Source organism: Podarcis melisellensis, assembly GCF_964234715.1.
Source record: "Podarcis melisellensis genome assembly, chromosome: 5".
Classification (NCBI taxonomy): domain Eukaryota; kingdom Metazoa; phylum Chordata; class Lepidosauria; order Squamata; family Lacertidae; genus Podarcis; species Podarcis melisellensis.
In genome coordinates, this window is record NC_138537.1 from 96,248,681 (window position 1) to 96,276,026 (window position 27,346).

The 27,346-nt window shown below is 45.8% G+C and overlaps 1 protein-coding gene across 6 annotated transcripts in view; it reads left to right on the plus strand.

Moving 5' to 3' along the window:
- PCLO (piccolo presynaptic cytomatrix protein) overlaps positions 1 to 27,346 on the plus strand; it is a gene marked incomplete at its 5' end in the record, with an annotated part of 247,616 nt that overhangs the window by 29,837 nt on the left and 190,433 nt on the right. For all 6 annotated transcript variants that reach the window (XR_014168472.1, XM_081911645.1, XM_081911646.1 and 3 more), the window contains one exon: positions 6,441 to 7,545. Coding sequence is in view for 5 of the 6 variants with exons in the window: in XM_081911649.1 (XP_081767775.1) it covers positions 6,441 to 7,545 (1,105 nt within the window). The remainder of the gene's footprint in view (positions 1 to 6,440; positions 7,546 to 27,346) is intronic.

A 27,346-nucleotide genomic window follows, 5' to 3' on the forward strand; every position in this document is an offset into this window, starting at 1 on the left:
CCCTAAAGCCAGAAAGAGGGGGGAAGAGGCGGCAGAGGATTCAGCCTCAGGCGAGTCACGGAGAGAGGGAACCCAGGGGGGCAGGAAGACCCTGCGGAAAAGAAAGGAGAGGAAGAGGTGGTCTAGAGCCAGGCTATTAAGTTGGTGCGGAAGAGGGGAGGAGTCAGAGGGGACTTCAGCGGTCTAACGTGGCAGACGTACGGCCACAATGCTGAACTGTATGAGAAGCAGAAATCTTCAATAAACTTTTCCTGTAAATAAGCTGCAACGGAGTGAGGTCTCTTGTGAGCTGGGACCAGTCCTGGGTGGCCGTGACAGTTACTCAGCCAGTATTCCTGTGGATGAGAACCTGTGAAAAAGTTAGACAGGGAGCAAGTAACAAAGACAGAAGAGGTAGATAGAGATAGAGAGATAGAGATAGAGAGATAGAGATAGAGATAGAGAGATAGAGATAGAGATAGAGAGATAGAGAGGCAGCAGTAAGCAAAAGGACCCAAATACCTCTTAGAATGACCAGGAAGTAGACCAGGAATATGGAATTTTACATCATTTTCATTACTTACATAGGTGAACCCAAGTAACCTATGCATTGTGGATAACCATAACCTGGGAAGCTATGACTGTAACCTTTGCTTATCCAGCATTTCTTTACTCAGGGTTCTTTGACACATTCTAGCGCATTCCATTTTCTACTGAACATTTCAACAATGCTTGTACAGTAATTCCACATCGTTGTGACATGGTTGCTATTTTTTGGATCTCACTGTGCTGATGTGATTATGTTATCTTTTATCTTATCCAAGATGTCAAGTTTTCACTCGACTGTCACTGAGAGTCAGCAAAGTCAGTTCCAAGCACTTTTGCAGAATATTGGCACAGAGTTGAACTTGTCATCCATTTTGGTCCATCGGGGCTGATTTTTGCTGTCATTGTTTCCACAGTAGTTTAGTAGGGTGTAGTGTTAATGTTGATGATTTGTTGTGTGAATAAAGTGTCTCTGAGTTCTGATAATACAGGAGAGGGAGGTGGGAATCCTTAAACATGGCTTATATGAGTGCACTTAGTTTCACTGCTCTTGTCTAGAAACATGTAATTTCAGGAAATTTAGTTGCCTGGAACTAAATTGTAATCAGGAATGTTCACATTTGTCATCAATGGCCAATATGTTGCAGTAATCTTTATGGGAAAGATTTGCTCAAAATCAAAATATCCTTTTAAAACTGTAAAAAAATTTAAATCTTAGCTCTTGGCTCATTTAGTTAACTGGGAAAAGATACAGAAACTAGCCTGATTAAGAAAGAAAGCTATATATTGTCCCTTTAATAAAAATATATATAATTTAAATAACAGATTTTATCAAAGCATCAAAATTCCCCATCACCTTTCATTTTATGATAGTTCCACCAATGTATTTTTGTGCTTAGAATATAATTTAACTCTAGATAGTTCGTGCAGGTGAAATTGGGTAGGTGGTGAGACATATTCAACATTTTTTATTTTTTAATGCAGTGGTACCTCGGGTTACATACGCTTCAGGTTACATACGCTTCAGGTTACAGACTCCGCTAACCCAGAAATAGTGCTTCACCTTAAGAACTTTGCTTCAGGATGAGAACAGAAATTGTGCTCAGGCGGCGCGACGGCAGCAGCCGGAGGCCCCATTAGCTAAAGTGGTATTTCAGGTTAAGAACAGTTTCAGGTTAAGAACAGACCTCTGGAACGAATTAAGTACTTAACCCGAGGTACCACTGTAATTAGTTTCCATTCCTGGCACATTACCATAATATGAGATTTCTTTGAATGATGTTGGTGAAGAAAATATTTGGTTTGCTAATATTAAAGTAACACTATGTGCCAGGAGTGCCAGTTTGGCCCCACGACTGTGGGTACCCGGGGCTGTGGGTGCCATGCAGGGTGCCTGGCCCCCTTATTGGGGACTTTTGTGGGTGCTCAGGCACTCAGGGCCCCAGGGAGGTGACACCTATGCTACCTGCAAAAAAAAAGATTTATTTTATGTCTCAAATCTGTGTATTTTATTCCTTGTACCAACTAATTTTGATAGATTTTATTTGCCATAGGCTCCATAAAGGTAAAGGTACCCCTGCCCGTACGGGCCAGTCTTGACAGACTCTAGGGTCGTGCGCCCATCTCACTTAAGAGGCCAGGGGCCAGCGCTGTCCGGAGACACATCTGGGTCACGTGGCCAGCGTGACGAAGCTGCTCTGGCGAGCCTGCACCAGCACAGCACATGGAAACGCCGTTTACCTTCCCGCTATAAAGCGGTACCTATTTATCTACTTGCACTTAAGAGTGCTTTCGAACTGCTAGGTGGGCAGGAGCTGGGACCAAATGACTGGAGCTCACCCCACTGCGGGGATTCGAACTGCCGACCATACGATTGGCAATAGGCTCCATACAGGAGGCAAAAACCAAGGTGACAAGGTACAAATGTTGAATTTGGGTGTGTCCCAGGCAATTAGTTGAATAGTGGGCAAATTACCTTTACGTAACTGCTTTTAAAGCCACAATGAATATCCTCTGAAAATGAATTTTTTGGGGTGGCAGGAAGGTAAAGCATGTTTGAAATCCCAACTTAACCTGTCAAACGCCTTGAAGTGAACATCCAGTGAATGTTTAATCCAGGTTTTTTTGGAGGGGGGTTATCACCTTAAATCTGTCAGATCAGCAGCATCAAGAATATCTCTAAACCAGATTTGGCACAAATCTTTTCCTTGATTTTCCTCTCGTATCCATTTTTGTTTCATTGATCCAATCTAAATCGCCACCCAAAATTGCAGTTCCTTTTGCAAATTGTGTAAGTCATTGGAGAGTTTGCTGTAAAATATTTATTTGACCATTATTAGGGCTAAACATTGAGCCACAATTTTCATTAATCCTTGAAAAATACATCTATAGGGACGCGGGTGGCGCTGTGGGTTAAACCACAGAGCCTAGGACTTGCCGATCAGAAGGTCGGTGGTTCGAATCCCTGCAACGGAGTGAGCTCCCGTTGCTCGGTCCCTGCTCCTGCCAAACTAGCAGTCTGAAAGCACGTCAAAGTGCAAGTAGATAAATAGGTACCACTCCGGCGGGAAAGTAAACTGTGTTTCTGTGTGCTGCTCTGGTTCGCCAGAAGCGGCTTAGTCATGCTGGCCACATGACCCGGAAGCTGTACGCCAGCTCCCTCGGCCAATAAAGCGAGCTGAGCGCTGCAACCCCAGAGTCGGCCACGACTTGACCTAATGGCCAGGGGTCCCTTTACCTTTTTATAGGGTCAAGTAACCTAGGCTTATTGACAGTCCAGATTACTACCTCCTTTTCTGTGGATTTGCCTGGAGCCATATGCAATTCACCCTATGAACAAGAAATAAACTGTTTTACATATTTAGATATTACTATTATTTTGTAGTTCCTTTCTGAGGCTTCATTTTTTAATACTGACCATACTATTTATCCTCTTCACCTTGGTTACCTAGACCATACACTGTACACATGCAGACTTTTAGCCCCCATAATACAGAATACTTATAATTAAGCCAAAGGTTCGGTAGCATCAGATAAGGGTTGCCGGTGGCACTGTGGTCTAAACCACACTGAGCATCTTGGGCTTGCCGGTCGGAAGGTTGGCGGTTTGAATCCATGCGATCTGGTTTAGTCCTGCTGGAAGCTGTCAATGAAAAAACACCAGCTCCGTTGGCCTGAAAGCGAGATGAGTGCTGCACCCCATAGTCAAATTTGACTGGACTTAACCGCCCAGGGGTCCTTTACCTTTTACATTTAACTTTACAGTCTATGATCGGATACTGAGAAACACCCTTATTTGCTAAAACTGGTTGGGTTGTAGCCCTCAAGAGTGGCTTTTGGTATGAGCTGCTGGGAGAAATCAGGAATTGTTTGACACTAAATTCCAGAGACATTTCAAATATGGAAATGATAGCACATAACAAAAATGCACGTGGAATATGCACCCCTCCCCCCTAATTTTACTCTCCTCCTTCTACACTCAGTATAAATCCAGAGTCTGCCCATTCCCTCAAGAGAGGTAATGATGGATAGGGAGTTTAGGTACAGCACATTTCTACCACCTTCCAACTAATACTACAACTGCTATCCTATATTATAGCTCATCAGAAAAACAACCTTAAGTTTCCTTCTAGTATTTGACTAATTCTATCACATCAGTTCCTCACCCAATGGCTACTTATCTTCCCGTGAAGAATGGGCTGATTTTCGTGCCATTAGAGAACATTCCTCTTGGCTTTCCAGGCCACTTGTGGGTGAATCAGAGCCTCAGGGACTAAAGTAAGGTGTAATATGCTTTTCCTTACCCCCTACAAGGCTGCGAATCATTGCCTGTCCAGATGTTTATAGGAAGATGCTTTTGTCTGTTTAATTTGAGTTGTTGGCTATATTTTAAGCAGACAGTCTAAACTGCCATCTTGGACAATGATGTATTTGCCCTTCCATAACAGCTTCTGGATGAAACCTTTATGATATGTGTAGAGGACATGCTTTGGAAGAATTTAGGAATACACAAATAACTTGGAAGACCTCCAGCAAGAATCCACTGTTATAGGAAAACGCGAGCTGAAAATATTAGCCAATTAAAATAACATACTTTGCATTTGGAGAATTCAAATATAGCATGCTCTATCTACTATTTATTCAACTGTAGCAGTTCGTTTCTGATGAAACTCTTAATTAAAAATTATTGCGGAGTCACTTTATTGTTCTCAGAGCGGGGAATTTTTAATAGGTTAAATGTAATGAGTGCCATTTTAAAAAATTAATGTGCAGTGGGGAATAATGTTTTTGGGCATGTGTGGTTGTATTTAGATGCTAGAAACCTCAAAACATAACTCGCACCACGTGGAGGGGCTGAGGAATATGGTACCCTCTGGAGAGAGAGAAATACATTGCATCTTAACCTTCCAGCAGGGGCACAGTGATTCCCTATTGAACCAGCAGAATGTCCTGCTGGCATTCTTCCAAAGATGTAGCAACATACAGAATTCGGTATTTCTGCTTTACCTCGAAGCCCTTGTATGGGTACCTTTTGCTATACGGTGCAATTTATTTCATTAGCAATTAAAGGGACGCGGGTGGCACTGTGGGTAAAACCTCAGCGCCTAGGACTTGCCGATTGCATGGTCGGCGGTTCGAATCCCCGCGGCAGGGTGAGCTCCCGTCGTTCGGTCCCAGCTCCTGCCCACCTAGCAGTTCAAAAGCACCCCTAAGTGCAAGTAGATAAATAGGTACCGCTTTATAGTGGGAAGGTAAACAGCGTTTCCGTGTGCTGCGCTGGTGCTGGCTCGCCAGAGCAGCTTCGTCACGCTGGCCACATGACCTGGAAGTGTCTCCGGACAGCGCTGGCTCCCGGCCTCTTAAGCGAGATGAGCGCACGACCCTAGAGTCGGACACGACTGGCCAGTACGGGCAGGGGTACCTTTACCTTATTTTATCAACACCTTCCTTAAAACATATTATTACATTTAGGAGCTGGAACTATAGATTGTGGTTTTTAAGTACTTTCCCTGGTGCAGAGCTGAGATTCAAACACATTTCTGAATATCACAACCTTATACAAATTATGACCCACCAAGCCATTTGCAGTCCATAGACTGTGAGCAGTTGAGATTGGCAGTGCAAAACTAGGAGATTTGCCTGCCACTTAAGATGCCACAAGGGATTGTAGCAAACGTCATCAATTTTGTGGATTCTCACACTTGCTGCTAATTTAAAAAATGTAAGAGGGTCAGTGGGAAATGTCAGAAATCGTTGTGTAACGTGCCTGCTTTGGAAATTTCCTTTTTCCTGTAAATGATGGGAAATGAGGTGGACATCTACTTAAGGCATTCCGCTGCCATTTAGATTTTATTATTAGGTAACAGAATTTTTTAAGAGTTCCTTTTAGGTCTCTTAAAAACATAAGAATTCACCACATTTTTAAGGCTTACTAAAAGGTGTGTTACAGATAGGTAGCCGTGTTGGTCTGCCATAGTCAAAACAAAACAAATAAATCCTTCCAGTAGCACCTTAAAGACTTAGTTGGTCTTTAAGGAGCTACTGGAAGGAATTTTTTTTGTTTTGACTATGGCAGACCAACACGGCTACCTATCTGTAACTGGAACTATGGAAGGCACCACATTGAGCCGCATGAAATGGAAGTCCATCAACCTCACCAAGAAACTTGCACAGGTACAGACTGATATCTTCTTTCTTACTAAATGCAAGAACCTGAACATTATACCCAAGGGTCTTAGAATTAAGAACCCTCTACAATCCACGTATCCCACTGAATATGCAAGAAAACTATGCAACACTTTCTCTAACTTAGTTGGTCTTTAAGGTGCTACTGGAAGGATTTTTTTTTTTTAAAGGTGTGTGTATTTGTGTGTATGTTATATGGTATTTAAGACATCATCTCTTTCCTTTTGCAGACATGCTCCGCTTGACAGCAGCCAAGATCCAAAGCAAGTAGGCAAGCCTCCAGGTGCTGGGCCCCCTACTCTTAGCAAAAGCAGAACAGTAGATACGTTGAAAACAGAGCAGCGCTTGCCTGGGAAGAGCCCGTCCTCTACAAGTTTGAGACAGTCTAAATCAAGAACTGATTTTAAAGACGACCAGAAGCCAAGTATGATGCCCAGCTTCCTCTCGGATGCCAACCCATTTGGCGCAGTCACATCAGTTGTAAACAAATTCAACCCCTTTGATTTGATTTCTGACTCAGACCCAGCTCAGGAAGACGCCTCCAAGAAACCGAAGCAGGATAAGCCTGAGCCGCAAAAGGGATCCACCAAGCAACCCGCACAACAACCATCTCCGAAGGCAACAGCTCCACAACAGGGGGCTGACAAACCAGCCCCGCAGAAAACGGGACCTTCCAAACCGGCACCGCAGCAGCAGCAGCAGCAGCAGCAGCCACCTGGGGCGCCTAAGCAGGCTCAGAAACCAGGGCCTGGCCAAGCAAAAGGCCCACAGGCAGAAGCAGCAAAACAGCAGCCAGGGTCACCAAAAGCTCAGTCACAGCAGCCAGAGCCTACAAAGCCTGTTCAGCAGCAGAGCTCTGTAAAACCTTCACCGGGAGCAGCGAAAGCACCCTCACAGCCACCTGATGGTGCTAAAACATCTTCCCAGGCGCCTTCTCCTGCCAAGCCAGCTGCCCAGCAAGGGACACCACCCAGCAAGCAGCCGTCTCAGCAGCCAGGAGGGCCAGCAAAGGCTGCCCCCCAGGCAGCAGGCCCCACAAAGGAACCTTCGAAGGCACCAGTTCAGCCAACTGGGCCTGCAAAGCCACCACAGCAGCAGGCAGGACCTACAAAACCTACCGGCCAACAGCCGGGACCTGAAAAACCGCCCCAACAGCAACAAGCTGCTTCATCTCAGCCTGGTGGATCAGCTCCAAAGAAAACCTTTTGCCCACTTTGCACTACCACTGAATTGCTTCTGCACACTCCCGAGAAGGCCAATTACAATACATGTACTCAGTGTCAAACTGTAGTTTGCAGTCTGTGTGGGTTCAATCCTAATCCGCATATAACAGAGGTAAGTGAATATTTAAACCATTAGCTAGTGCCATAAAATTGAAAAGAATATTTAATTTCATTGAGTTTACTTGTGCATGACCTTTATGTGTTTTGGCATCTAGATCATTGAGTTTCTGGGATCTCTTGGGGTTTTTAGCAGGGGTTCCTCATTGAGGACACTGGCAATGACAGATAAACTGCCTAAAAAGGGCACATCTGCTGTTACTAGTCTTTCCCTGCAATACAGTGGACAATGCGTGATGTACTGTTGGGTTGCATAGAGTGATAGTTTGGCTTGACACACTGGGCTAGTACTCATGGGAACTGAGAGCGCTTTCTTGAAATGCCTCAGAATTCTCCATGGGGTTGTGCAACAGATGCTCGAGTTCCTCTGCAGACAAATCAGTGTGAGGTTAGAAAGTTTGATTAAATTATGCATCTAGACAGTATGGGTCGTGAAGCAGAAAGTATTGTAAGTTTTTTACTTTTTGATACTACTACTACTACTACTAAAATAATTTGTAGATCACCCTTCATCTGTAGATCTCAGGGTGGTTCACAGCATAAAAATTCTAGACAAAAAAACGCAAAATACATAAGAAAAACAAAACAAAACAAACCAGTAACAAACCACAAGATAGAAGTGCACTGTAATTAGATATAGATATCTATATATATAGATTATAGATATATAGATATAGATATAGATACAGATACACACACACAAACACACACACACACACATTTGTGTGTGTTGTTTTTTGGTAATTTGGTCAAAGAATAAAAAAGAGAATTCCCTGGATGCCTAGATCCAGGTTTTGGGGCAAGTACTCTTTGGTGAGAGAGAATCCCAGCAGAGATTTAAATTCACAAAACATGCTGCAAAAAAGTGTGGGAATATAGGCTGTTGGACCTTTAAAATATCCTATTCTAAGCTGCTTCCAAAGTTCCTTACTTCCCTTGCCATAGAAAGAGACAACACGTTCATTAAGTTAAAAAAAAGTTTACTTACATACTCTTCAAAGGTCAGATCCGTGTACTTTTCCATACAGTAGTCTCAGCTTGGAGCATCCGCTTAATGTTAGGGTTCACATGGTGGAAGAATGAGAACCAAAAGTTTGGTAACCCTTCCTCCCAAGGTGAGGGGGTGTTTGTGTGACCTAGCTAAGCCTAGCAGGACACCTTACTCTATGGTCTTAACCCTTTCTGGCATTAATTAGACTTAAGCATGTTGGTTATATGAGGCTGGATAGATCGATATCTATATATCTATACCTCTGCTTGCCTTGATGTAAAACTTTTGGTGTGACTACTGCAGGCTCTATGGTAAGATTTCTACTTGCTCTCTCTCTCTCCTCTGTGATAGCTATAAATCCCAAACTCTCCCAGTTTGTCAGATAATGATTAAAGGTTATCCTTGCGTAGTATTGTGATGTGCTTTGAACTGCCAGCTATTGACTCTGTCTGCAGTGCATGCAGCTTGGGCCCAGGAGGCTGGCCAAGAAGCTCTGTGGCCAAGAAGCAGTTGCAACAGATCTCTGCCTGTAAACCCGGATGCACAATTCAATTTTATTTTTGTGGCTTCCGCTGGGAGATAGCATGACACTTCTTACCAAATCAGCTGAAGAAAATAATAATAATAATAATAATAATAATAATAATAATAATAATAATAATAATAATAATAATTTATTTGTACCCCGCCCATCTGGCTGGGTTTCCCCAGCCACTCTGGGCGGCTTCCACAGAGACCAAAAATACACTAAAAAATGGCACACATTAAGAACTTCCCTGAACAGGGCTGCCTTAAGATGTCTTCTGAATGTCAGGTAGTTGTTTATCGCTTTGACATTTGATGGGAGGGCGCCACTACCGAGAAGGCCCTCTGCCTGGTTCCCTGTAGCTTTGCTTCTCGCAATGAGGGAACCGCCAGAAGGCCCTCGGCCCTGGACCTCAGCGTCCGGGCAGAACAATGGGGGTGGAGACGCTCCTTCAGGTATACTGGGCCAAGGCCATTTATGGCTTTAAAGGTCAACACCAACACTTTGAATTGTGCTCGGAAACGGACTGGGAGCCAATGTAGATCTTTCAAGACCGGTGTTATGTGGTCTCGGCGGCCGCCCCCAGTCACCAGTCTGGCTGCCGCATTCTGGATTAGTTGTAGTTTCCGGGTCACCTTCAAAGGTAGCCCCACGTAGAGCGCATTGCAGTAGTCCAAGCAGGAGATAACTAAAGCATGCACCACTCTGGTGAGACAGTCTGCGGGCAGGTAGGGTCTCAGCCTGCGTACCAGGTGGAGTTGGTAGACAGCTGCCCTGGATACAGAATTAACCTGCGCCTCCATGGACAGCTGTGAGTCCCAAATGACTCCCAGGCTGTGCACCTGGTCCTTCAGGGGCACAGTTACCCCATTCAGGACCAGGGAATCCTCCACACCTGCCCGCCTCCTGTCCCCCCAAAACAGTACTTTTGTCTTGTCAGGATTCAACCTCAATCCATTAGCCGCCATCCATCCTCCAACCGCCCCCAGGCACTCACACAGGACCTTCACCGCCTTCACTGGTTCTGATTTGAAAGAGAGGTAGAGCTGGGTATCATCTGCATATTGATGGACACCCATTCCAAACCCCCTGGTGATCTCTCCCAGCAGCTTCATATAGATGTTAAAAAGCATGGGGGAGAGGACGAAACCCTGAGGCACCCCACAAGTGAGAGCCCAAGGGTCTGAACACTCATCCCCCACCACCACTTTCTGAACACTGCCCAGGAGGAAGGAGCTAAACCACTGTATAACAGTGCCCCCAGCTCCCAGCCCCTCTAGACGGTTCAGAAGGATGTTATGGTCAATGGTGTCAAAGGCCGCTGAGAGATCCAGCAGAACTAGGAAACAGCTCTCACCTTTGTCCCTACCTCGCCGGAGATCATCAACCAGCGCGACCAAGGCAGTTAATATATAATACTTTTGTCTAGAACAGTAACAACAAAATCCCACCATTATAGAGCTTCACTTCTTTATCTTTCATGTTACTTACTTGTCTCAGTGATCATTCAGAGGGTCCCAGGTTCATTCCCCAATGGCACTTCCAGACAGGGTTGGGAGAGACTCCTGCCTGAAACTCTGGAGAGTTGCTGCCAGCCAGTGTAGACATTAGTGAGCTAGATGGACCAGTGGCCTGACTCAGTACAAAACAGCTTCCTGTGCTCCTGTTTCAGTTTCTAGCCTGCCCATCAATTCATTCTCCCAGAACAGCTTACAACGTAGAACATTAATATTATTAAAACAAAGCAATAGAATTCACATGAAGCAAAAACATCAGTTATACAGTTATCAGTGCAGCAGACAGACAACCAGTCATTGTACAATTGGCCCCATCTGTTCCACCGCCTTCGAAAGCCTAGGTGAAAAGTTGTGTCTTTATCTGACACTGAAAAGTAAGATAAAAAGGGAAATAATTTTCCCAAGTGAGGTGCCACTGTGGAGAAGGCCATATCTTGTGTTACCGCACAATGAACATCACTTAACTATGGGATAATGTTGGGAGCTACCAGAACATGGATTACTGTGGCTAAGCTAGCTCTGTCCAGGAAGGACTAAAATAGACACTCCTGGCCACTGAGACCACCTGGGCCTCAAGTGTCACACACTTATAATATATTATATTGATAAAGTTAATATATAACTGGAGTTCCACTCCTTCTTCCCATTACTCTGTTGAGGGTATGTTGTGGGGCCTCGTAAGATTAGGCAATGAGCCAGGAGCAGCTTGGAGGGTGCAGATCAAAAACTTCTAAACTAGAGTTGGAAAATAAGTGCATGTTTCTTGGAGACTACGCACACTGACCAGAGAATGAATGCATTGCCTAGAGAATGTACAGAATGCAGTGAAAATATGCACATTCCCCAAGGCCAGTTGGGGATTATATATATTGACTGGGAAATGTGCACCATTCCTTCTTCATGGACAGATTGTATTCACATTCTGGATGAGGCCCATTGAATGTGCACCATGGCCAACAGTTAGGCCCACAATTTACAATCCTAACATACATATATATAAAACACCAGCATTCTAGAATGTAAGAGAGTAAGCCACTGTATATGAGGCCTACAGTATTGCTGTGATTGCATCTATAGTTTTCTGAGCTGTGGAGAAGGGGGCAGTTAGCAGCGCAGACCTAACTATGGCATGGCCAAGCAAACCATTTCTTAAATTCAAGAACATAAAATTATAACAGTGGTCATGTATTGCATGATCTTTCTAGATCAAACTTGATGACAAAAGGCGGTCTATCTGGCATCTTGAATGACAATTATTTAGCTTCCTCTTTAATCACAAATCTAAAATAGATTGCTACATTACGCAGGGTTGCTTTGCACAAGACATGCTGCTCTACACTTAGACAAGATTGCTGTGCAATCTTAGACATTTGTTCATGCTGATAAATGTAGCATGCGAACAAGCCTTTGACGGTGGCTGCAGCTGGCAACAATTTCTGTGATCATGGTAGCCTTTTCTCCACACACTCTGATTGCAAAGAATTTTTGCCGGCTGCATCCACAAATGACTGGTTCATGTGTTGCTTTGTCCACTTCTGAAATATACTCAGAGTCGCAAAGTGATTTCATGCTCTTTATTCAGCTCATAGTGGTGAGGAGGAATGAATGAATGTCCCCTCAGAGTATCTGCTTTATATACATTATTTACACAATGGGCTAGGACCAATCAGACTGCTGCAGTTTGGATCCTATTCGACTCAGTACATAACACCCCTCCCCTCTAAGTTCCAGTCCTGCCCGGGAGGTCGCATTCATAGTCCTCAAGGTACGCTGGCGGCCTACGTGTGCGTTGCGGCCTGTGGTGTTCCCTGGTCCGGGGTTCAGGTTCTGGCTCGTGTTCCACGGATGCTGGCTGTGATGGGGCTGTTAGGTCTGGCGCAACCGGCTCGCTCAGTCGTGGTTCTGGTTCCGGTGTCCTTTCGGCCTCACGGGTCCTCTCTGTATTTACTGATTCTGCCTCTCCTGCTTGCCCCTGCTGCTCTATGGGCCTCACTGCCCCACTGTTCCCTTGGGACTCCTCTGACCTGTCCTCCTCCTCCTGGTTTTCTCCCGGGAATCGTCGCCGTATCTGGTCGCAGTGGCGGCGCCAGCATTGCCCCCCATCTGTTAGCACCTCGTATGACACGGGGCCAGTGACCCTGGTGACTGTGGCGGGTACCCATGCAGGGCCTGCCCCAAAATTCTTTGCGTACACTGGGTCCTGGGCCATGAAGGTCCGGGGGTTCCTGCCTTCCCCCACCACTACCTCATTCTGAGCTCTATCGGGGTGAAGGCGGTCCAATCTGATTGCAAGGCGCCGACCCATTAGTAGTTCAGCGGGGCTCCGGCCAGTCGTTGAGCTGGGGGTGCTGTGCTGTGCTAGAAGGAATGTGGCAAGGCGGTACTCCCAATCCCCTTGCGTCATGCGGCGAAGGGTGTCCTTGGTGGTCCGCACCATGCGTTCTGCTTGGCCATTGGTGGCCGGGTGGAATGGCGCCGAACGGATGTGGCGGATGGCATTCTGCACTGTGAAGGTTTGAAATTCTCCTGACGTAAATGCAGTCCCGTTGTCTGAGACGAGAGTGTCAGGGAGCCCGTGGGTTGCAAACAGCCGGCGTAGTACCCGGATGGCTGCGGACGTAGAAGTAGACGGTACCAGTGCGACTTCCAGCCATTTGGTGTAGGAGTCCACCACTATGAAGAATGTTTTCCCCTGAAAGGGGCCAGCGAAGTCCACATGCAGGCGTGACCATGGTGCTCGGGCAGACTCCCATGACTGGACTGGGGCCCTTGGGGGATCTGGGCGGGATTCTTGGCAGGCCTGGCAGTGTTTGACCCAGGCCTCTATCTCTCCGTCGATCCCCGGCCACCACACGTAACTCCTGGCAAGGGCCTTCATTCTTACTACCCCTGGGTGCGTCTCGTGTAGGGCTGTGAGGACCCTTTTGCGGAGGGGCTGGGGAACAACGACCCTGCTTCCCCATAACAGGCACCCCTTGTGGGCTGACAGTTCATGTTTGCGGGTTGTGTAGCTGGCGAATTCTGGCCCGGGGCTGCTGCTGGGCCATCCCCTCCACACCCAGTCCAGGACCCGGGAGATGACCCTATCTTTCTTCGAATGGTGTGCAACTTCTTGTGCCTGAATGGGGCGGTCGGGAAGCAGCTCCAGGCTCATAACCTCTTGTGCAGGTGCTGGGTCGGGGCCTGTTTCCGGTAGTGGTAGCCTGCTGAGGGCGTCTGCATGGCCCATCGCCTTTCCAGGGCGGTGAATCAGTGCATACTGGTAGCTGGCAAGGAAAATTGACCACCTGAGGACGCGAGGAGACATCACTTGGGGGGTCTGCTTTTCGGGGGCAAACAAGCCAAGCAACGGCTTGTGGTCAGTCACCATGGTGAAGGGCCGCCCGTACAAGAAATCATGGAATTTTTTTACTCCCTTCACGATTGCCAGACCCTCCTTGTCGATTTGCGAGTAGTTCCGCTCGGTTTCGTTGAGTGTCTGGGAAAAGTATGCTACCGGTACCTCTCTTCCATCCGGGAGTTGGTGTCCCAGGACAGCGCCAATGCCATAGGGTGAGGCGTCGCATGCTAGCACAACTGGCAGCCTCTCGTCGAAGTGTGCCAAGACCGAGTTTGAGACAAGCAAGTCCTTGACTGCCTGGAATGCGGCCTCCTGGCGCTGGCCCCACACCCAAGGAGCCCGCTTGTCCAGGAGTCTGTGTAGGGGCTCCGCTACCGCCGCCTTGTGGGGAAGGAAGGAATGGTAAAAGTTCAATAGTCCCAAGAAGGCCTGAAGTTCAGTCTTGTTCTTGGGCGCTGGAGCATCACAAATGGCCCGTACCTTGTCCCCAGTTGGGTGGACCCCTTCTGCATCCACCATAAATCCCAGAAAGTCCACCTGAGGCACTCCTAGTAGACATTTTTCCCGCTTCACCTTGAGACCCGCCGTCTGGAAACGGTGCAGAACGGTGCGGAGGCGGTCCTCAAACTCCTCGGGTGTGGGCCCGGCAATCAACACATCATCGAAGAAGGGGGTGACACCAGGAATCCCTTTAAGGAGAGAGTCCATTAGATTCTGGAATATGCCTGGTGCCACGCTGACCCCGAATTGCAGCCGCTTTACCCTGAACGCTCCTCTGTGCGTCACAATCGTCTGTGCCTCTGCTGTAGCCTCATCTACTGGCAGCTGTTGATATGCTTGGGCCAAGTCCAGCTTGCCAAAAATTTTCGACCCAGCCAGGGTGGCAAGGACATGGCTGACCACTGGCACTGGGTATGCATGGGCCGTGAGGGCCTTGTTTATGGTACATTTGTAGTCTGCGCAGATGCGGACCGAACCATTAGGCTTGACGGGTGTGACGATTGGGGTTTCCCAGGGGGCATTAGGCACCGGCTCCAGCACTCCTTGCTCCACGAGTCGGTCCAATTCCTCATCTATACGGGGTTTCAGGGCGAACGGGACCCGGCGGGCCTTGAGCCTGACCGGTCGTACTGCAGGGTCAAGCTGTAGAGCAATGGGGGGGCCCGTATACTGTCCCAATTTCCCATCGAAAACCCCCGGAAATTCCTTGCATATGGCGTCCACATCCACTTGTAAGCTCATGTGGTTCACCCCGGTGATGGCTAGCCCCAGTGGTCCAAACCATGCCAATCCCAGTAAGCTAATGTAGGGGCCCTTGACCACAAGCAAGTCCAGTTGCCGCGTCCGCCCTCGGTATTGCACCCTGAAGGTCCCCACCCCCATTGTGGGGACCTTACGTTTCTGGAAGTCCCGGAGGGTGAATGGGGCCGGTCTGAGTTTGGGACCCCCAGTAGGGCACAGTTTCCTTAAGGTCCTTGCCGAGATTATGGATAGAGTTGAACCCGTGTCGAGCTCCATGCGGCATGGGGCCCCCTCTATCCGTACCTCTACATAAATTTTCTCTACGTTGGGGTGGGGCAACTGGTATACCTGGAAGTCCGTGAGCTCCGTTGAGTTGCCTTGGTGCGTTGGGCCCCGGGACCTGGGGCTCCTGGATTGGTCATCTGATGCCTGGTGCCGGGTGGGCCGAGCCCGACACACCCGGGCGATGTGTCCCAATTTTCTGCACTGCCTGCACTCTGCGTTGCGGAAACGACAGGTCCTCCTCTCGTGACTTTCTCCACAGCTTGCACAGTTCCCTCCTTCTCGTCGAGGCAGCTGTGGTATGTGGGCTGCTTGAGTGCGCTGCTGTACTCGGTGCACCTCCTCCCTGTCGGACCCTGAGTTGTTGGTGAGGTCTTCGTGGTGGACCCTCGGTTGGGACGGCTGGCTGGGCCGTGCCTCTTGCGTCGACCTCTCGGCAGCTTCCGTTGCCAGGGCCTCCTCCAGAGCGATCTGGAAAGTTAGGCTCTTCTTAGCGTAGAGGCGTCGTTGCAGCTTCTCATCCTTCAGGCCACCGACGAGGCGGTCACAAAGCATGTTCTCCAGCTCTGAGAAGTTGCAGAACCGGGCAGCTTGGCGGAGAGAGGTCACAAACCCAGTTATGGTTTCCCCAGGGGCTTGCCGCTTTGCGTAGAAGGCATTTCGACGAGCCACCACTGAGGGCTGTGGCGAAAAGTGCCCCTTCAGCTGTTCCATTATGGTTTTGTATGGAACAGTGGCGACGTCTTCAGGTGCAAGGAGAGCCCGGGCGATTTCAAACGTCTCCTCTCCGCAGACGCTGAAGAATATTGCCCTCTTCTTGGCGTCTTCTTCATCGGTGATCCCTTTGGCTTCTAGGAGGAAGGTGAAACGGGAGGCGTACGCTTCCCAGTCTCCAGATGCTGGGTTGAATGGTGAGAAGCTGCTGTCAGTTGCCATTCTGGGTTCCTTGGGTCCCGGAGCTGAAGCCTGGATACACGGTGCGAGGCAGCGGTGCGGCAGGTGGCGGTGCTGCGGTGCTGTGTGTGGCAGTCAGCTCAGCGGGATCCCACCTTCGTCGCCAGTGAAATATACTCAGAGTCGCAAAGTGATTTCATGCTCTTTATTCAGCTCATAGTGGTGAGGAGGAATGAATGAATGTCCCCTCAGAGTATCTGCTTTATATACATTATTTACACAATGGGCTAGGACCAATCAGACTGCTGCAGTTTGGATCCTATTCGACTCAGTACATAACAACTTCAATGCATAGCCAAGAATTACGTTTGGAGAATAAAATGTCTTGCATCAATTGGCTCATAACAGTAACATTGCCCACTGTCGTACAGAGAGTGTATGTTTGAATTGCAAACAGTGAAGAAGCCTTCCTGGTACAATCAAGTTTGGCGGTTGTGAGGCAACTGCTGGAAAAACGTGCACCCAAACTTGCATTGAAATCATTTGCATTTCTCTCTAAACTGTACATCTCTTTCCCTAACACACACATTTTTGTATACATACCTGAGCCAATAACTTCATCACCAAATCTGGAGAAGTGTGCAGTCCAAAAGAAAACAGGGTTCCTATTTGTGCATTAGTCCAAATCAAGTCTGTGGGCTTAGAAGTTTGGGCAGAATCACATTCTCCCTCATCCCTGTTGTTCTGTAACGCAGCCAAACGCTGCCAGAACAGAGAGAAAGATCAGTAGAGGAAATAGGAAGCCATAATAATAATAATAATAATAATAATAATAATAATAATTTATTATTTATACCCCGCCCATCTGGCTGGGCCCCCCCAGCCACTCTGGGCGGCTTCCATAGAAACCAGGAAACACTAAAATATCATACATTAAAAACTTCCCTGAACAGGGCTGCCTTAAGATGTTTTCTGAATGTCAAGTAGTTGTTTATCGTTTTGACATCTGCTGGGAGGGCGTTCCACAGGGCGGGCGCCACTACCGAAAAGGCCCTCTGCCTGGTTCCCTGTAGCTTTGCTTCTCGCAATGAGGGAACCGCCAGAAGGCCCTCGGCACTGGACCTCAGCGTCCGGGCAGAACGATGGGGGTGGAGACGCTCCTTCAGGTATACTGGGCCGAGGCCGTTTAGGGCTTTAAAGGTCAACACCAACACTTTGAATTGTGCTCGGAAACGTACTGGGAGCCAATGTAGGTCTTTCAAGACCGGTGTTATGTGGTCTCGGCGGCCGCCCCCAGTCACCAGTCTAGCTGCCGCATAAGAGAAAACTGATTTTTAAATCACCAAGAAAATAAATAAACAAGTTAAATTTGGTGGTTGTGGGATGTGTGTGTGATTTTCCCCTGAATTGTCCTCACCAGGCACCTGCTTTCAGTGTTGCCTGTTTTGCAGCTGTGGTGGCACTGCTTCTGGGACTGTTTTCTTTACTGCAATGTCCCATTCTCAGTTCACTACATCCTCATGTGGCACCATGGCAAAGGAACTGCTTTGAAGGTTGTTGTTCTTACAATCCATCGGTACAAAATTTTTTATGAAATAAAATAAAGAGAGAAACATTTTTGATACCTACCACTAGCTTTGTTCCCACCCCCACCCCCAAATTCAAGCAACTTCGCTAACTGAGAAAGTCTTGTAATTACTGTAGAGATCACTGTCTTAGTTTATAGGGAATGTAGATTTCATTGGATGGCAGATTATATAGGTGTTACACAGAATAGAGCAGGACCTAGCACCTGATGCCTCTGCTGACCTGCAAATTCCTTGTAGATATTACTAAGTGCACAGTGCTAAATGTAGTACGTGATCTAAAAAGGCATATTAATGTCTAATGTTTTGTATATAATGTATTTGTACATAGTTGTAACCTGCTTTAAAACACCTAAAAGCTTATTTAAACAATCAAACAAACATCAGAAGACACAGGGCGGGAATCAGCTAATGAACCCTGTCATCAGAAGCTCTTGAGCAAGGACAACCACCTGTGTAATGGGGCTTTCCTTCCCTCTTCCCCATCCTGTATGCCCCTTTACCCCCTGAAATTGGCACTGGGAAGGGAAGGATTGGAAGAATCCTCAGAACAGGAGAGGAGGAATTGTTCCATCTGTCAAGCTGAATTGCTTACAAAGATGGTGTGCTTGTCATAGCACAAAACTGAATTTGTTGTTGTTGTTTAGTCATTTAGTCGTGTCCGACTCTTCATGACCCCATGGACCAGAGCACGCCAGGCATTCCTGTCTTGCACTGCCTCACGCAATTTGGTCAAACGCATGTTAGTAGCTTCAAGAACACTTTCCAACCATCTCATCCTCTGTCATCCCCTTCTCCTTGTGCCCTCCATCTTTCCCAACATCAGGGTCTTTTCCAGGAGTCTTCTCTTCTCATGAGGTGGCCAAAGTATTGGAGCCTCAGCTTCAAGATCTGTCCTTCTAGTGAGCACTCAGGGCTGATTTCCTTCAGAATGGAAAGGTTTGATCTTCTTGAATTCCATGGGACTCTCAAGAGTCTCCTCCAGCACCAGAATTCAAAAGCATCAATTCTTTGGTGATCAGCCTTCTTTATGGTCCAGCTCTCACTTCCATACATCACTAGTGGCAGCCTATGCTGGCAGTGTCATTTTTGCTGATTTTCTCAGAGATGGTTCAAAAACATCCAATTTCACTTTTTGAAATATGGCAATCCTAAATTATCTACCATATTGTTTACAACTAGGAATGAGGAACAATTTGTTCCATCTGCTTATAAAGGGAACTGACCCAATCTGAAACACTTAAACTATCCTGCAACTCCCAGTTGACTGCATATCACTCCAGATTTTGCAGTGCAGTTTCAGTGCACCAAAAGTGGTATTTCCTATCAACGTTTTGTTCAAGATGCATATTTTATGATGAATGCATTGAAATGAGTATATTTTGTGCAAAAAGAAAAAATGAACACAAAATGTGAACAATTTAAATGTGGTCTTTTGTGATTCCTTTAATAAAACTCCACACAAAATGGATGGAAAGGACCTGTGCTTGCATGAGCAAGCCTGAAATGGCACAGAATTCGGAAGCCTGGTCCATCTCTGATTGCAACAAATATATAAATGTTATGCGCTGAGGAACTGCAGTTGCATATATCTAAATGGCACTTTAATTTCTACTTCATGTTAATTAGAAAGCATCTAGAGGATGAAAATGAAACAGCAACTATATAAACCATTGTGCAAAATATTATTTCAGTCTGTGAGGAATATGTCATCTATCAGGCTATTCCATTTTGGACACATTATCTTCCTGTCTCTAGGCAGACATACTATTTCACAGGGGAATGCATAACATTAAAACTAGAACTAAAACTGCAATTTTGAGATTGCTTGATTACATACATATGGAAGAGGCCCTCTGAATTTCATATCAATCCATGCATAAATATAGCTACTGCATATATGTGATGTTAAGTAGATGAATTGGTTTCACACAGAGATATCCATTTCTTGATCATGCAAGGTAACCTCACACAGACATGCAGTACCTATTTTCTTGCCCCCAGATTAGAACTCTGATGTTTCCTTGAAAATCATGATTGGAGTATTGGAAAGGGAAACAGTTACCCACTAGGGGAGAGTGGTTATGTAAGCTTTCAGAATACTTAGAATTAGCCAAATTGACAGACATAATAAGACAAAACACAAAAAGTGAAGTAAAAAAAGAATGGGAGTGCCTAAATGAATACCTCAAAAGTCAAGGTTCGAGGACAGAAATCTGGCTGAGTCTGGAATAACCTTGTGAAGCGAAAGGATAAGAAAGAGGGATTTATATCTAGATGTTAGGATAGAGATGATAAGGAAAACAGGAAGACACAATGAGAGATAAAGGAGGTGCTATGGGATTGGTGGAAGTCAATGTTTGTTTTTCTTTTTAGTGTTTTTACTATTAACTTGTAAGATATTATATTATTAACTTGTAAGATGGATTTGGCTTTTGTTTTTGGTTTTTGTTGTTGCTTTTTTAGTTTTTCGAATGTTGGTTTTTTGTGTTGTGTATTGTTATTTTTCAATATTTTTCATGGTGTTGTTGTTGTGTGGAAAATACTAATAACATTTATTTAATAAAATAAAATTAAAAAAAGAAAATCATGATTGGGGAGAAGCATGGATAAGTGACTCCCTATAGTGGAATGTTTATGATGATTCTAGTTGTAGTTTCCAGGTAGGATTCCAGAAGACAATCTGGCAGACTTATCCATCTTTGTTATTGTCCTAGACTTTGGGATGAATAAATCATTTATCTTTTTATTTATAGGAATGTTTATAGATAGCTTCTTCCTAAAACATGCTGTTGGTGAGCAAAATATATAACAAGTACATTAAAACAATGCCCAAAATGTGTCAAATTTTTTCATTGTAGCAGTGTCGGTCACAGGCAAAACAATAATTCATTTGACAAGAGGGGCTACTGTGGCTTATCAGTTGAAGTGTGCTGAGTCTGTTCTTTAGGAAAAAGCAGAGGGGAATTAGATACTTCCACCAATCAGGTTGTCTTCTGATTACAGGATATTGTGGAAGATGCTTTGTTAGCCCCTCTCAGTATATTTTCATAATACATATATTATGGTGGTTCTAGCATGCACCGGCTAAACTGTTGCATTATCATCATTTAAGTCAGTTTGTATCCTGAAGTATGAAACCAAACTGGTCAAAAGTCTTCCTCTGGAAGCTTTTGCAAGTGGGGTGAAGGATATGAACTCCACCAAACCACTTGTTGTGTATGGTTTGAAATAATCCTACATACAAGTGAACGAGAGAAGTTAGCCATCCCTGTTATAGGCAGACCTGTGGCCAGAGTTTTATTGAAAGAAACTTAAGAGATCTTGCAGAAAAACCAGTGGAAGTATCTGCCCATTATGTCTTTCTTGCCTGTAACAAAAATATTAAAATGTAAAACCCAGGCAAGAGAAAGAAACAGAGAAATGAACACACCGCTAGCTTTTGTCTGCCACTCTTCATCACAACAGCTATCCTGTTGCTAATTTCTGTTGCCTGCTTTCCAATTCGTAAAACGAGAAATGACACAGCTCAGTCCTAACAGAGAGGACATAATCTCAGCCACAAGCTGACTCTCTAATCCTAGATTTATAGTCAATGGATAGGGTTATTAATTGGTGAAGCCTGCAGGTACAGGAAAACAGAGTAGCAGCTAATTCATGCTATGGGAACTATAAAGCCCTGACATGGAAAAGAAGTTCCAGGGCTGAGGTCTTGGTGTCTGGCCAGTTTAGTTTAGATGAAGCCTAAACTACCATCTGTAAAGGTAAAGGTAAAGGTACCCCTGCCCGTACGGGCCAGTCTTGACAGACTCTGGGGTTGTGCGCCCATCTCACTTAAGAGGCCGGGGGCCAGCGCTGTCCGGAGACACTTCCGGGTCACGTGGCCAGCGTGACAAAGCTGCATCTGGTGAGCCAGCGCAGCACACGGAAACGCCGTTTACCTTCCCGCCAGTAAGCGGTCCCTATTTATCTACTTGCACCTGGGGGTGCTTTCGAACTGCTAGGTTGGCAGGCGCTGGGACCGAGCAACAGGAGCGCACCCCGCCACAGGGATTCGAACCATCAACCTTTCGATCAGCAAGCCCTAGGCGTTGAGGCTTTAACCCACAGCGCTACCTGCGTCCCATATCATCTGTAGTACATACCATTGTCTGACTCCTGTTCCTGCAAACGAGACATATACCAGGCTTTCAGCTGTGTATATGGTACAGATGTTGGTCTGATGCCACATCATAATGCTCATTTAGGCCCCTTTGAACCAGCTAGCTGCATCTTTCATCTTGATGTGGTTGTGCATCCCAGCCCAGAGCTAACGGTTGCCTCAAGTGGATAGTTGCTCATGACAAGAGATGACTACAAGCCACTTTCATTGGACTGTATTTTTAAAAGCAAAGGCAGGCTAATTTTCATGTAAAACCCCACCTGGATTCCCCCTTCCCCTGGTTTGCTTATTCCTCTCTTTGTGCACCAAAATGCTTCCAAAATGTTGTTCCGAGAGCCAGTGTGGTGTAGTGGTTAAGAGCGGTAGTCTCGTAATCTGGGGAACCGGGTTCGCGTCTCCGCTCCTCCACCTGCAGCTGCTGGGTGACCTTGGGCTAGTCACACTTCTCTGAAGTCTCTCAGCCCCACTCACCTCACAGAGTTTGTTGTGGGGGAGGAAGGGAAAGGAGAATGTTAGCCGCTTTGAGACTCCTGAAGGGGAGTGAAAGGCGGGATATCAAATCCAAACTCCTCCTCCTCCTCCTCCTCTTCTTCTTCTTCTTCTTCTTCTTCTTCTTCTTCTTCTTCTTCTTCTTCTTCTTCTTCTTCGGCTAGCTTTCCATGCTATCCTTCAGCCCACTTGACCTTCTTCATCTGATGCGAAGCAATCACTTGAACTGAATATATATTGCATAGGGCCTGTAGAAGACTCCTTGGCTTATTGTCAGGAAGCCAGCCTGGGAGCTATGCATGCACGAGGCCAGCCCACATTGTCATGTATTCAATGGAGGGCCTTCTGGCTGTTCTCCCACTGCGAGAAGCCAACGATTACAACTACCCTGTGATGTTCAGATGTATACTTCTAATACATAGTTATAATGCATTAAATCCACATCGCTAGAGCTATCAGCTGCAGTCATTCATGCGCACCAGTGTGACTGTTGCTTAGCAACAGCAACTTACTACTACGGTGAGATCATGTGATCTGGAATTTAATCACTGGCAGGAAGTGTAGTAGATTCCATTTTAGGTCAGACAGGTTAATCTCTCAAATCCCAGTATTAATCCTCTTGCTGGCTGAAGCACATATGACACATATCTTTTTAACCCTTACCTTCATTGTATTGTTTTCCAATTCCCTCCCCGCTGTATTGTCTTTGGAAATGTGTGGGTGGGAGAAGTGCAGGACTTAGGACAGGCCTACCCATGAGGCAAGATGAGGCAACTGCTTCAGGCGACAGGATCCACAGGGGCAGCAGATCTGGCCTCCAAGGAATGCATCACCAGCTTCTGCTTCCTTTGCTGCGGGGGTAGCAGCAGCTTCAGCATACTCCTTGGAGGCTGGCTCTGTCCCCTTCTTCTGCCTCTCCAGCTGCCTCTTGGCGAATAGGAGGTTCTGCTGGTACCCTTCCCCCCTTGGTCCTGATGGAGATTTTCATTTACCCCTTCTTCCCTGGTGGGTGGTGGTGGGAGAGGCCATTTTGTGGTCCGCTTCAGGTGCCAGAATCTCTTGGGCTTGCACTGGCAGGACTTCTTTCTTTTTTTATGACTTGAGGGTACTCAATACATCTCATGTGTGCCATAGACATGGGAGATGAATGTTACTCTCAGATTATGGATGAAGATGAGGGTGGAAAAGGTGTTTCTCTCTGGGCAGTGCTTATCTAACACAAAAGCAAGAGCAGATTGGTTTTGCAGTATGTGTTAACTTAAAGCTACCACAGGTGTTTTTCATTTTGTATTAAGGGTGTTAAGGTGCCACACCTTACTTGTGTGGTAGTTGTCTTCTTGAACCTTTCAGTATTCAGATACTACCACTGAAATATTTGGAAGGAATTTTGTGCCAAAAGCAGAAGTTTCAATGGGATTAATTAAGTCAGAATGAATGTCACACTATATCTAAAATTTTGAAGAAGCAAAAGATTTATTTAATATGGTCTTTGAGTGTTTAGTTACAGGAGTTGCATTTTCTTTTCAGTCTTAAAATCAGAGATATCAGTTTTAGAGCTGGATTTAGAGCTTCATGGAGTTTTTCATTAGATGACAAATAACATGAGAGGAAATGTAAATCACACATCTGTGCAAAACACATAATCAGGAGTGGGTTATGTCTGCCCAAGTTGTTTATTTTATTTATCTAAATCCTTATCTGCACTGTTTGGGACAAAGCCAAACAATTATAAAATTACAGATAGGTAGCCGTGTTGGTCTGCCATAGTCAAAACAAAAAAAATTCCTTCCAGTAACACCTTAAAGACCAACTAAGTTAGTTCTTGGTATGAGCTATCTGAAGAAGTGTGCATGCACACGAAAGCTCATACCAAGAACTAACTTAGTTGGCCTTTAAGGTGCTACTGGAAGGATTTTTTTTGTTTTAATTATAAAATTGTGGTTACTGAGCAGGTGAGAAATTCATCAGCTGACATGAAGCAGTTATTGGGGGGATGAAGTAATCATACTGCTAATATATATATATATATATATATATATATATATATATATATATATATATATGCTTTCGTAGATTTTCACGGGTACAGGAATGCAGGTTTTGGTGTCCTCGGGTGTCTTCCCGTGTAAAAGTTGGGGTGTCTAGGCGACGTTTCGACGAGGTCTCACTCGTCATCTTCAGGCTGGTGCTTTCGGCTTCTTGTTACTGGAACAGAGCAGGATCTCAGTGTTTGAGTTCCTATAAATACTGTTGAGGGGGTGTGGTGTATGGCCTCCAATGTTCTGGGCAGAGAGGAAGTTCCCAGGCTAGTGTGCCTTTTCTTCTTTTGTTCCTTAATTACTTGAGGGATATCTTGAGTGATTTCTTGAGTGATATCCTGAGTACCACTTAGGTGGGTCATTAGGTGTGGATTAGTTGCTAAAGTCTTTGTGTCTTGACCTCTTGAACTTTGTGAAGAGTTTTTCTGAGAAGATGGCTGTACTGCACTTAGTTGTGCTCTGGCTTGGCTTCGTGTATAGGGGCGAGCTTTAACCCCAAGGATAAAATCCAGTTAGAAAACCAAGGGGTCTATGAAATACCCTGCAAAGTCTGCCCAGCCACGTACATTGGACAAACAAACAGATGAATAAATGCACGTATCGCAGAACACAAGAATGCCGTCAAAAAAGAAGAAAAAACTTCCTCTCTTTTCCAACACATGAAAGAAACAGGACACGAAATTAATTTTGCAGATTCCAAATTGCTCTTTAACATGGAACATCACCACAAGAGAATAATCATGGAAGCCATCGAGATAGAGAAACACCCTCACAACATGAACAAGCGTGACGACACATCCCGCTTGCCAGACATCTGGAAATTAGCCCTCCCCACAAAAACTGACACCAGATCCAGAGGCACACAGAACGCTATCACCAATCAACCACACCAGACCCAAACCCAGACCCTCTCCACAGATAAATTACAGACACCATCCAGTAGCCAAACCATGGTGGCACCTCCGGATGCTGCACCCCCCTGCAATCCCTACACAGATCTGGCTGACACAGGCCACAAAACCACAGCTCGCCCCTATACACGAAGCCAAGCCAGAGCACAACTAAGTGCAGTACAGCCATCTTCTCAGAAAAACTCTTCACAAAGTTCAAGAGGTCAAGACACAAAGACTTTAGCAACTAATCCACACCTAATGACCCACCTAAGTGGTACTCAGGATATCACTCAAGAAATCACTCAAGATATCCCTCAAGTAATTAAGGAACAAAAGAAGAAAAGGCACACTAGCCTGGGAACTTCCTCTCTGCCCAGAACATTGGAGGCCATACACCACACCCCCTCAACAGTATTTATAGGAACTCAAACACTGAGATCCTGCTCTGTTCCAGTAACAAGAAGCCGAAAGCACCAGCCTGAAGATGACGAGTGAGACCTCGTCGAAACGTCGCCTAGACACCCCAACTTTTACACGGGAAGACACCCGAGGACACCAAAACCTGCATATATATATATATATATATATATATATATATATATATATATATATATTTGCTTTCGTAGATTTTCACGGGTACAGGAATGCAGGTTTTGGTGTCCTCGGGTGTCTTCCCGTGTAAAAGTTGGGGTGTCTAGGCGACGTTTATATATATATATATTGCCCAGTAGTGCCTTAGAGATCAACTAAGTTTGTTCTTGGTATAACCTTTCATGTGCATGCACACTTCTTCAGATACATTGAAACGGAAGTCACCAGACCTTTATATATAGTGGAAGGGTGGGGTGGAGTTTTTCTCAGGCGGGTAGTAGGAGATGGGTGATTGACTCAATGGGTATGGTAAACCTGTTGACAACTGTTAATGACTGCAATTAGTCCTACAGGAGACAGGGATCTAATATCTCTATTAAGACCAGGTCTCTCCATAGTTTTCAGTTTAGTGATAAGTTGTAATTCAGCAGCTTCTCTTTCAAGTCTGTTTCTGAAATTCTTTTGTAATAAGACAGCTGCTTTGAAATCCTATATTAAGTGTCCTGGAGATTTGAAGTGTTCTCCTACTGGTTTCTTTATCTTGTGATTCCTGATGTCAGATATACCGTAGATTCCGGTGTATAAGGCGACTTTTGAACCCCGAAAAATCTTCTCTAAAGTCGGGGGTCGCCTTATACGCAGGGTATGGGTGGCGCGGAACAGAGCCCACCCCCTGCGGCAGTGGCAGCTCCGAAGGAGCAGCAGCCGGGGGCGGGCTCAGCTCCATGCCGGGTGGCTTTCTCCCAGCACGGAGCTGAGCGCACCCCTGTTGCTGCCCAGCGTATTGGGCAACTGGGCTTATAAGACAGCTGCCAATTGCAGCTGCCAGTTTGGGGGGGGTCGTCTAATACGCCCAGTCGCCTAATATGCCGGAATCTACAGTATGTCCATTTATCCTTTGTCATAGGGTTTGGCCTGTTTGTCCAATATAGAGAGCTGAAGGGCACTGCTGGCATTTGATGGCATACACAATGTTAGAAGATGGGCAATTAAATAGGCCTGAGATGATATGTTTCATGTTGTTGGGTCCAGTGATGGTGTTGTCTGGGTGTATGTGGCAGCAAAGTTGGCATCTGAGTTTATTGTAGGCTCTGGTACCAGTGTCCATGCTAAAGTAATCTGTAAAGTTTAAAAGGAGAATATGGATGTGATCAGCTGGGCTACTCTCCCCTTTAAAACATGTGAACAGGATGTTTGCACTATTCATGGTGTGATTCTATCTGGCTGTTTAATCTTTTTTTCAT